Here is an 11456-nt window from a genome sequence, read left to right on the forward strand (position 1 = left end):
ATTTTGCTATATGTTGTAAATATTTTGTCAAATTTGTCATTTTTGACATTTTCACTTTTCATTATCGTCATGGATTCTCTTTTTCACACTTCGTCTCTTTTCTTTTATTTAACCTTTCTTATGAAATGTTGTATCTTTCTGCTTTTCTCTCAAGTGAAATATTAGATTTGGTACTTTTCTTTTACTCATTTGGTACATTTCTTGTTGAACCAAGGTATAATTTGTTCTTCTTTGATGGTTCAAAATAATCACTCTACGTTTGACTTTGGTTCTTTTATTATCTGGCACAACTTTTATATATAGTTATTTTCTTTGGTAAATTTATTATATTATTAGATATATTAATTTGTTAGTTTTGTGTACTATCCAAGGCAGTAAAGAAGTGTAGAATGACAACTCCTTTCTATTTTCTAATTCACTTTTACAAATATTAGTTTTAGTAGTTTTTTATTTTACTCATTTGGTCATATATTTCTTTTCTTTTGGAATGGATGTGTAATTTTATTTTTGTTGGATGGTTTGAAATATTTAGGTTCATGTGGTCATTCTTCTAGTTTTAATTTTGAATAATTATAATTTGTGACAATTTTTAGAATAATGACTAAGTGTATAGTAATTAGAGGTTTAAGAATAACTTGGGTAATCCGACAACTTGGATTATCCAATCCATATTATATGGGTTGGGTTGGGTTAGGTTAAAATATGGATTGGATTGGGTTGGGTTGAAAAAATGAATTTTTTTTAGTTGGGTTTAGTCTCGGGTTGTAAGGTTGAAAAATTCGATCCAAACCAACCCAAATTAATACAAAATATATATATATATATATATAAATAAATATTCCTCTCTTCTCACTCTCAATCCTCCTTTGCGCGTCGCATCCCTTTTATTCTCACATCTCCTACGTCTTCGACATCTCCTTCGTCTCTGACTTTCCTTCATCTCTGACTCTCCTTGTCCTACTTATCCCGCGCATTCCTTATATTATCACATCTCCTCCGTCTTCGACATCTTCATTTCTAACTCTCCTCTATCTTTGATCTTCACAGTTCATCTCGTTAGATCTCAGATCTCATATACTCGCAGTTCGACGTCATGTTCTTCTTTGTCAATCTCTTCAGCTTCTGAATAACCCGACAATCCAATTTATATTTTATGGGTTGGTTTAGAAACTTGATTTAACCCAAATAACCTAAAAGTATGGGTTTGGTTGAGATGTTTCTCAACCCAACCTTACTACACCCTTAACAGCAACTTTTTTAAAAATTGCAGATATAGCAAAATTCTTTAGTGATAAACTTCTATCGCTCATAGATTATTATGGTCTATCATGATTGATTTTGACAGATTTTGCTTTATTTGTAAATTTTTTAAAATGTTGCTATATATTTAATTATTTTAAATTTAATTACTATATTTGCAACTATTCTTTTATTTGTGTGGTTCTTCTATTATTTGGTACACTTTATATATTATTATTTTCTTTGGTTTTATTATATTATGAGATATATTCTGTTAATTTTGTGCAAAATACTCTACACATATTTTACTTGCTATATGTTTCTTTTCTTTGATTCTTCCATTTATCTTTTAATTCTCTTTTGAATATTTAATTTCTTGAAAATCTTGGATTGTATTTTGTGGATTTTTTTTCTTAACGTGCACTTCATCTTTTGAGGTCAAATGTTTAATCTATCATTTGATTTATGTATCATGGTCTTATTTAAGAACGGAAGAGTTCACTACATGCGAAAAATCAAGACTCTGTTTACGAACTCTTTCCAAAACACTTCTTGGACGTTTCTTTTTGTTTTTGTTTTTGTTTTTTTTCTTTGAAAAATAAGATATTTTACAAAACTTTGAAAAACTGCATGAGCAAGGATGTTGGCCACACACAGGGCAATGAGCAGCAAGGCAACATGCACCATGGTGCGCGGAAGATGTTGTCTTGGTGCCATCTTTGCACATGCGGAAGCGAACTTTCAAATGGCATTTACAAAACATTGTGGAAAACACTTTTTTTTCTTCCTATTTTCTTCTAGAAAGTCTTTCCAGAACATATGTATATATATGTGTGTGTATATACATATATATTTGCAAAATCTCTCGTTTAAAAGGTCTATACAAGAACATGTTCTAAAAGTTTTCTCGCTTCAAATTCTGTTTACGAACTCTTTCCAAAACACTTCTTGGACGTTTCTTTTTGTTTTTGTTTTTGTTTTTTCTTTGAAAAATAAGATATTTTACAAAACTTTTGAAAAACTGCATGAGCAAGGATGTTGGCCACACACACGGCAATGAGCAGCAAGGCAACATGGCCACACACTCGTTAGTTGTGAGCTCAACTGGGATTGAGAGTACAATTGTCCCGCATATCATTCATTCCATTAGCTAATCGCTTCTGTTGCGATCCTTGGTGGTTCAACCCATTTGTTCTTTCATATCAATCGTAGTACAACCAATCGCTCTTAAGTTGACTTCTCATACTTATAGATTATGATTCTCAATTATTTGGCTAAGATAACTTCCATCGTTGAGCCTCCCTCTACTCATTCCAATCACATTTCTTAACTTTGTTTTCTCTCATTATTTGTTGTCATTTGCTCAACAAGTATTTATATAAATCATCCCAAATCAACTCCCACTTTTCAGATTTCCATGGATATAAAAAGAAATGGTGGCTCATCATTCGTACCATTTCTTTTGTTGATGGGCATGAATTACGGGTCATTATGAACTCACCAACAAGCAACCAACCATTTTGACTCCTTGTTAGTACTTAAAAGTTAACAACTTTAATCATCTTCTACTAGATAAAATAAGTTGTGTTTTCAAAGTTCATGTGTAAAGCAAAAGAGATTGTCTTATAGTGACTTTAACATAGATTACACTCCCATTGTGAAATAATATATAACTATATTTATATCAACTATATATTACATATATAACAAAACCCTAAAATAAAGTTAAGTTGTCCAAAATAACAAACTAGCGTCCTCCTTGAAAAATTATAAAAATTTCAAGTTAGATTGTCTTGGATTTTAGGATGTATTAAGGCTATCTCCATGTATTAGAGAATATAAGAAATTCTATTTAACAATTTAAAAAATTATAAGATTTTTTTGTAGCCTTATCCTTGCAATTGAAGTAGGAGATTAAATCCGAAACTCTTGTCGAAATTGGGCAAGCATGCTAGCCTGAAAAGATTGGTTCCGTCGGAAAACAAGAGGGGTTGGTCAATATCGGTTTCAGAAAGTTTCAAATTGAAAACTTTAAAAAATTATTTATAAGTCGATCAACCCAATTAATATCAACTGACACTTACTCATCAATGTCGATTTTGTAAAAAATACCATCTCCGACCGACCGATTAACACCGAAGTCGGGAACTTACGCATACTAGATAAGTGTAGAGTATATATATCTTTTTCAAATTTGATTAAATTACCAAATATTATATCCAATTCTCTCTCTACCCTTTTTTTATCTGCGTTCCCGCCCGCCGCTCGGTGAACTCATTTGCGCAGCTCTTTCCTCTTTCTCTTCTTTGTCTTCCTCTCGGCTTCACAATCTTCATCGTCAATCTTTGATCCAGCCTAAGAAGGCGCTGTACATTATAGGGTTTTAAGTAGAAGGTGAGTTTTCAGATTGCTTTTATATCTTCTGTCAAGCTATGATGCTTTTGGTACTTATCGACCACTTTCTCATGCAAGAATATTTGAGTTTGAGAATTATTTGCTGAAATTTTTATGGGTTTATGGAGTATTTTCTACTTTGTTTTGGCGGAGTTGAGTTTGCTTCTTAGGTGTAGAGAAGTTTGTTCAGTGTTGTTTTTGTTTTTGAGGCTACAACTCAATGAAAAAACTCATTGAGTTCATGGAATTAGGGTTTTATCTTGTTTAATGGGGAACAGGCATGTTTGGTATTGATTTTGTGCATTGTACTGGTAGTCGAGATCGCATTGCCATCTTACAGTTGCTTATTCTTTTTTTTCTTATTTTCTTGATAGTTATTAGACAATTGAAACCTCATAATTCAACCAAAATGGCGGCCTTCAATCTCGTTGCGGATATGTATGACCCGGCCTTGAAGCCTCGCTTGCTACATAAACTTCTTAGGGAGCACGTTCCCGACGATAAGCGTGCATTTTCTGATTATTCAGAACTTTCAAATGTGGTTTCTATGATCACATCCCACGATCTTCTCTCTGAATCCTCGTCTTCCAAGGACCAAAAGCTGATTGATAGCTGGAAATCCGCTGTTGATTCCTGGGTCAACCGTTTGTTTCTTCTTCTCTCCAACGATATGGTATAAGCATGCATTAAATTCTATTTAAATAATTTTTTTAATAATACATAGCTTTTGCTTTATACTCCCGTGGATTTGACTATTTGTCGGCTGCCGGGCTTATGTGTAGCTTGTTCGAAGAACAGCTGGAACGAAGTTCAGTGGAACTTGTTAAGTTTCATAATCAATGAGTTCGCTGCTGGTTATTGAGAGAAAATTTATAGTTAGTGTTAATCTAGAAAGTTTGTCGCCTTAGAGCGCCCTTTGCGCTTTGAAAACACCGTTTAATTCTTAGAAACTGAACATTTGAACCTTGCTTGCATATTTGGCAATTCATTGGCATGCAGGAAGATAGGGAATAATATTGACTGTCTTTATTACTTTGTTTTTTAGATATTGCTCAACTTCCTTTTGTGGGTTACTAATTTTAGCATCCAATCTTTCTAAAGCCTGATAAATGTTGGGCGGGAATCATTTTACTTGGAGTGACTTGTCAACGATGCAGCTCTAGTCGTTTCTTGGCATCATATACAGAATGGCTTCACAAGCTTTTACCTCACATGCAGGTAACAGTTAGTTTTTTATGGGATTGATTCTATATTATTTCTTTACATGTATTAAGTGGCAAAAATGTTAAATTATAGTGTACACATGAAGAAGAATAAGAGTTAAATGATAAGTTATTCCATCAGAACTAAGATACCGGTTACTGTTTGGGACACATAACTGCAATAATTCAACTATGCTTTTGAGCATGTGATGTGGCTGGATCGTCTTTGACAGTCGACCTGTTTGACTACAGTAAATATGTTTGTTCTGAAATTTGGGTATGATTGGTTGTAAGATATTCATCAAAATGAGTTCTGGACATGATTTGTGACAATAAGTGATTATTGTTTCTTGGAAAGAATGCAAAATCACGCATTGGGGGTTTCCAAGCTCTTATTCTTTTCATTAATATAGGATTGAACAAGTAAGATAAACTACGGATGAAATAGCAGGTCTAACCAGCTCTCCTCGTACATGAGGGTCCCCAAAGACATGCATCGGGCATGTATCTGATTAGCATAAGATAGCCTTTGGCAACACTTAATGATTGTGGAGCTACTGAAGGACCTAATGCACTGCTATTCTTGAGCATGGTTATCTGATATTTTATCAAGTGTTATACAAAGTGCAATTTTTTTTTCTTCTGAAGACACAAAAGAATATATTGATCACAAATAGTGTGTGACGTAGTTCCAGAGCAATGTCAAGTTCCTTCTTTTTCTGTTCCTTTTATTTATATTGTTTCTGTCTTTAGCTTTACAACTTATAATCATCAATGCTTTTTTTATACTTGAATGCTACCAAGAATTTTACAACGTTTTCATTTTTTGTGTTTTTATTGTTCAATAGACAGATTCTCAGTTTCTGAAGGTGGCCTCTTGTGCTTCAATCTATGATTTATTCTCGAGGTACATCTTCATTTGACCTTGGCAGAAATCTATCACACGAAGTTGTCCCTCAAACACAACCCTTTTTTTTATTCGAAATGGTAACAATGTCATTGATAAGATGAAATTATAAAAGGATACCTATCAATTGGATTACAAAAAACTCTTCCATCGAGTAATAAGAGAAACTAAATCATAATTATAAAAAGGGGTAACCAATTCACCCCAAGTGAGGGTTGTATGTGTCACTCAAACACAAATTGATTTGTTAACTATACCCCTTCCAAAAGCGAAATTTTTATGTGCCTTGTGTATATTTAACTGAATACCTCTTAGGATTTGTTTATTGTTGATTCTACATCGACTTTGTGGTCTGTGGATTCAACTATTGAATGCTGACTTGAGAATAATAGATAACTGATTGAATCACATTCTGTAAGTTATTACTGTCAAGTCGTTTTATTGCCAATATGAGCATAGAACTATTGGTTAAGGCATATATCCCACCTCCATATGTTGTTGAGCTTAAAAATAAAAATTGTCTATTTATTTATTTTTTAAAATAAAATAACCACTTTCATTGAGCAAAATCAAAGAAAATTGTCTAAAACTTTTAAGCAATATGCTTGACCATATTATTGCTTGTTTCGTGACTTTTTAAGATGTATCTTTTACAAATTAGATTGGGTAGATTTCAAAGTGTAAAGAAAGATGGGACTTCTTGTGCTGGGAAGGTCATTCAACCTGTTGCATGATGATAATACTGAAGCTGTTTTGGTAAGTCCATTTTTCATGGACTATTTTCATGCATTCATGAGCTAAATAATTTTGTAACAATGGTATTTTAATTATCTATGCCAACTGAGATCCTCTTTTGTAAAAATTTCTTAGTCTTTTGTGAAATTTTTCATCTCTCTTTTTGTACTCTTGCTTGGTATTGGTAGTTGCAACTTTTGTTTTAAAATATGTAACTATCTGCATGTTGTTTGATGCAGGATAATGCGGTTAATCTGTTATGCACCTTGATAGATTTCTTCCCCTTCACAATCCATCGTCATTATGACTCTGTAAGTGCTTTAACAAATAATGTGATATTGATTCTGTTTTAAATTACAATTTTGGAACTCTGGTAGCTTTCTGACTTTTCTGTTCACTGGTGATGTAATCTAAGCTTCCGAAGTTTGTTATTATTATCGTTATTATTTTTAATTTGATTTAGTTTAATTTTTTTCCTTCACAAAAAAACTGCTATAAAAAACTGGAAAGAGAGTGTTTGTATTACCATTAGAAGCTGAAATAATTAAATTTTCTCCCATAATTGCACTCAACATCTTCAGCACATATGGCTTCATGCTGTCACTTGTCAGCATGTTGTTTATCTATAGATCACTATCTTTGTAATTCAAAAACTGACAAAGTTTAAATTCCATGCCAAATAGAAAAAAAGGATTTATGTTGAAATAGTTGATTTTGTTTCTTCCTGATGAATTGGATATATTCTATAGGCCGAAGCTGCAATTGTTTCAAAAATATTTTCAGGGAAGTGTAGTTCTAACATGCTGAAGGTACTGTGCCTCTTATGTAGTTTTAATCATAGTACAGTAGATATTAACGTCAAATGTCCCCCATAATTTTCTCTGTGTTTTATATTTCAAATTTAGAAGCTTGCCCATTGCCTGGCATCACTTCCAAAATCAAAAGGAGACGAAGATAGCTGGTCTTTACTAATTCAGAAGATTTTGTTATCCATCAATAGTCACTTGAATGAGGCCTTCCAAGGCATCGGTGAAGGTATACTGAACTGTAAAACAAGTAAAGCTATCTCAATTTATGAAAATGGTGACAATGATGCATTTGAATGTTTTTTGTAGATTCAAAAGGCATTGAAGTTGTAAGGTTACTGATTCTACCAGGAAAAGATCCTCCACCACCTTTAGGTTGTTGTTCACAATCAGAAGGTTCCTTGGACAAAATAAAAAAGAGCTCAGAGCGGATGTTAACATCTAGTATTTCAACCTTGATGGTTTGCTGTTCCACAATGATAACAAGTTCATACAACCATCAGGTAGCAACACGTCATCCATTTTTTTGTTATGCTCATATTAAAAGAGGAAATGTTCCCCTCTATATGAATCTATATACATCTACTGTGACACCTCACTTTCTTAATTAATATAATGAAATAAAGAAAGTGGTGTTAAATTGATCTTTATTTGTATTATATCAGGTGGCAGTTCCCATTCGCCCGTTATTAGCTCTTGTTGAGAGAGTGCTGACGATGGATGGTTCTTTGCCACCCACTTCAGTGCCATTTATGACATCTCTGCAGCAAGAATCAATGTGTTTAGAACTTCCGGTGCTGCATTCAGTCAGTTTGGATCTCCTCGTTGCCATCATTAAGAGCCTTCGCAGGTGAGGCATCTACTATTCAACTACACGGACTATATACCATAAAACCTTTATGCAGACCCAGACTTTTTCAGTAATCAATACCCATCCATAAACATATCACATGTGCTTTCTTCCACCTCTACAAGATGCGATCAACAATGATCTTTCATGTTTATATGAATACGAAAATGATCCAATGGTATACAAAGTTTCCACTTAGATAAGTTGGGAAGAAAATGTGTGAAGTCTAGCCTGTCAATTGCCACTGAAAAAAATATGGATGCCATATTTTTGTTTATATAATTATTATTAAATTCCTTTTCAGTCAATTGTTGCCACATGCTGCATCAATTGTACGACTCATTGTGAAGTACTTCAAGAAGTGTGTCTCTGCAGAACTGAGAGTAAAAGTCTACGCAGTTGCTAAGTCATTGATGACGTCTTTGGGTGTTGGTAAGAATTATATTGTGTTTCATTTGGCATGGAGATAATTATAATTATTGTTTTAATGTCTATATGGAAACATTGTTTTGGGATGTATACTTATTCAATGCCGCATTTGAATCAGGAATGGCTGCATCTCTTTCTCGAGATGTGATTGACAATGTACTAGGTGATTTGAACCCTGTAAATAATGAGAGTTCTGATCCATCTAATGTGAATCCAAAGGACACGCAAAGAGATTTACCGCAACACCATAATAAGAGAAAACGCCCTTCAGTTCCCACTTCCATGAAAGGGCAGCACGAGAGGAATGAACCAGAGGACATTACCAGCAGCTGTAGCTATACCTCAGTCCACTTGAGGATAGCTGCACTTGAGGCTTTGAAGACTCTTCTTACATCGGTGGGCATTATATATGTTATTTGTCTCTTTGGTTAATTATTTTGCATACGAATTTATTAAAAAAAGTTATTAATGGGAATATTTTTGGTTCATTTGTGTCAAATGGTTTTTAACTGCTGACTGCTTTATTTATTTATTTGTTTGTTTGTTTTTCGTTGATTATTTGTATAGGCTGGTGCTTTGAGATCTGAAGAAGGATGGCGTGCAAAAGTTGAACATCTTTTAATAACAACTGCAACATCTTCTCTTCAATGGCCACGAGCCTCGGACGACACCTTTTTCCAAGCCAATGAATCTATTGAGGTTTGGGTGGATTATCAGTTGGCGGCATTTCATGCACTACTGGCTTCTTTTTTGTCTGCTGTCCATGTACGCCCACTGGCTTTGGCTCAAGGTCTCGAGCTCTTTCGTAAAGGTAAATCTCTTTTGATATTTCGTTTGATCATGTGGAAGGCTGGGTTTGAGAACGAGGATGCTAGATCACCTTATTTATGAGTCAAACTGATAGGCATTTTCTTCTTCAGGTAAACAAGAAAATGGAACCAAACTTGGTGAGTTTTGTGCCCATGCTCTCTTAGCCATGGAGGTTCTAATACATCCGAGGGTCCTTCCCCTCTCGGATTTCTTGCCATTGCGCTTGAGCTCTCCTGAACCACAAGCTGCCTTTAAATTCCAGGAAGATCTGTACTTCAACAGTAACGATTCTAGGAAATTGTTGAAGGTCGGCCCGCAAAGCATGGAGCAGATGGCCTCCGAGGCTCTAATTAGTGATGATGTGGTAGATAACAATGAAATGACGTATAGCACCTCAAATGATATTGAAAAGGAGCCCTCTGCAAATGGCATAGCGAATATAGAAATGCCCAAGAGAACCGAACAGGCCACTGCAGCAGCCATCTCAGAAGTAGGGGTTGTAGCGGAAGATGACGTTGAATTTGCTAATGCAAGTATGAATAGTTCCCCCATGTCATCAAAATCAGATAAAATCGAAGATTTTGGACGGGATTCGAGCTCGAATTTATTGCTAGAAGATGACTTTCCTGATATTATTGATGCAGATCCTGATACAGACTATGAAGAGTGAAAAAGGTATTGTCAATCATTGACTCAATTTTGTAGTTTTAAGGCTTAAGGGTGTTGTTCAGAACTCAAAATCAATTATTATTGTTGTGTTCTATTCATGTAGCCATAGATGGCTTGAACTGATGATCGAGAATGGTTATGTATATAAAAAGGTGAAAGTTAGACAAATTTCAAAAGCTTTGATTGCTAGTTTCTGATAAATTTTCTTTCAATCATTTTTATTTTTTTTCATTCTTAGATAATGGGGTGCCGATTTGCAATATACGTTAGGACAACGATTAGATGCATTATAGAATATACCATCTTTTAAGTAATGGTATTAGATACGGTAGGACAACGATTAATGTATTATAGAATATACCATCTCGTAAGTAATATGGTATCTTTTTGAAGTCCTAAAATGTTGAGGGATAAATTTGTGGGTATTACAATCTCGAGATGTAGTTAAGATCAACAATATCTAAATAGGCAATTAAATAAACAATGTCTAAATAGACGATTAAATGAACCCTTTAGAAAGAGAGGCAAAAATAAAATGACAGAGTGAAGTTTCTTTAAAAAAACTTTTTAAAAATTATTGTTTTGATAATAACTGATCGTAGTTAACTACTAGTGCTCAGTCTCTTTTTACATCTTACTCATGTTTGAATCAATTTTTAACTTATCATCATGTTTGAATCAATTTTAGGGTTAAGTGAATGTCAAGTGAATGTATTTTGTTCTTACAACATATGTGTTGAGTGAATGTATTTTGTTCAAACTCAATTAATTTAGGAAAAATGTTTTAAATAAAAAACTATTTAAAACATTTACAAATATTAAAATTTATATGTTTATTAGTATTTTTGTTAATTAATTTTGAAATTTTAGTCTGTTTTGTAAATATGGTTTATTTTGCTATTTTGAAAACAATCCATTTGAATGTTGTTTTGTTTAAATTATTAGAATTGTATTATTGGATAAATAGACATTTTAAAAAATAGCAAAATATTAAAACTATTTATACAAAATTCCTCAAACTTTTCATATATTTAAGTTTTTCTTTAAAATTATATTTCATAAATAGTTTTTTTTTATCCATAACAAATTTTCATGATAAATGGTAAAGCATATTAAATATGTAAATAGTTCAACTCAGTTAATTGTAATTTGGTCCATATCATACTAAAAAAGTTATATGTATGTTATTTTAAAAGAGTTCATATCATACAGTTTCTTAAATTTTAGGTACCAAACTTATAAGATACAAAAATCAAAGTTTAAAAATAGAAAGTAAATATTTTGGCATTCTATTTCTAGAAAAAAAAACTCCTTATAATAATTACTAGTAAAAAAAAAAGTTGGTTGATTTTCATTTTTTTTTTAATCTCAACCTTTCATGTTAAAACTTTATATAAAGATTTTTTTTTAAATGA

The 11456-nt window shown here is 33.0% G+C and overlaps 1 protein-coding gene across 1 annotated transcript; it reads left to right on the forward strand.

The window, feature by feature from the left end:
* Positions 1-2583: 2583 nt before the first annotated feature.
* Positions 2584-10242, forward strand: LOC116404084 (proline-, glutamic acid- and leucine-rich protein 1-like). The gene is made up of 14 exons (XM_031886295.1): positions 2584-3633; positions 4008-4306; positions 4735-4851; positions 5684-5742; positions 6404-6498; positions 6717-6788; positions 7227-7286; positions 7383-7512; positions 7593-7786; positions 7949-8133; positions 8438-8565; positions 8681-8958; positions 9130-9373; positions 9483-10242. Exons 5-14 carry the CDS (start codon positions 6433-6435, stop codon positions 10040-10042), a joined length of 1917 nt encoding a protein of 638 aa, XP_031742155.1. The 5' UTR covers positions 2584-3633; positions 4008-4306; positions 4735-4851; positions 5684-5742; positions 6404-6432; the 3' UTR covers positions 10043-10242.
* The last annotated feature ends 1214 nt before the right edge of the window (positions 10243-11456 follow it).

The sequence above is a fragment of the Cucumis sativus genome, chromosome 5 (assembly GCF_000004075.3).
Source record: "Cucumis sativus cultivar 9930 chromosome 5, Cucumber_9930_V3, whole genome shotgun sequence".
In the NCBI taxonomy this organism is placed as follows: domain Eukaryota; kingdom Viridiplantae; phylum Streptophyta; class Magnoliopsida; order Cucurbitales; family Cucurbitaceae; genus Cucumis; species Cucumis sativus.

Coding starts and splice junctions, on each gene's coding strand:
- LOC116404084 (XM_031886295.1), top strand. CDS start 6,433: ATGGGACTTCTTGTGCTGGGAAGGTCATTCAACCTGTTGCATGATGAT. Junction 8,566..8,680: donor GATGACGTCTTTGGGTGTTG/GTAAGAATTATA, acceptor CATTTGAATCAG/GAATGGCTGCATCTCTTTCT. Junction 8,959..9,129: donor TGAAGACTCTTCTTACATCG/GTGGGCATTATA, acceptor TTATTTGTATAG/GCTGGTGCTTTGAGATCTGA.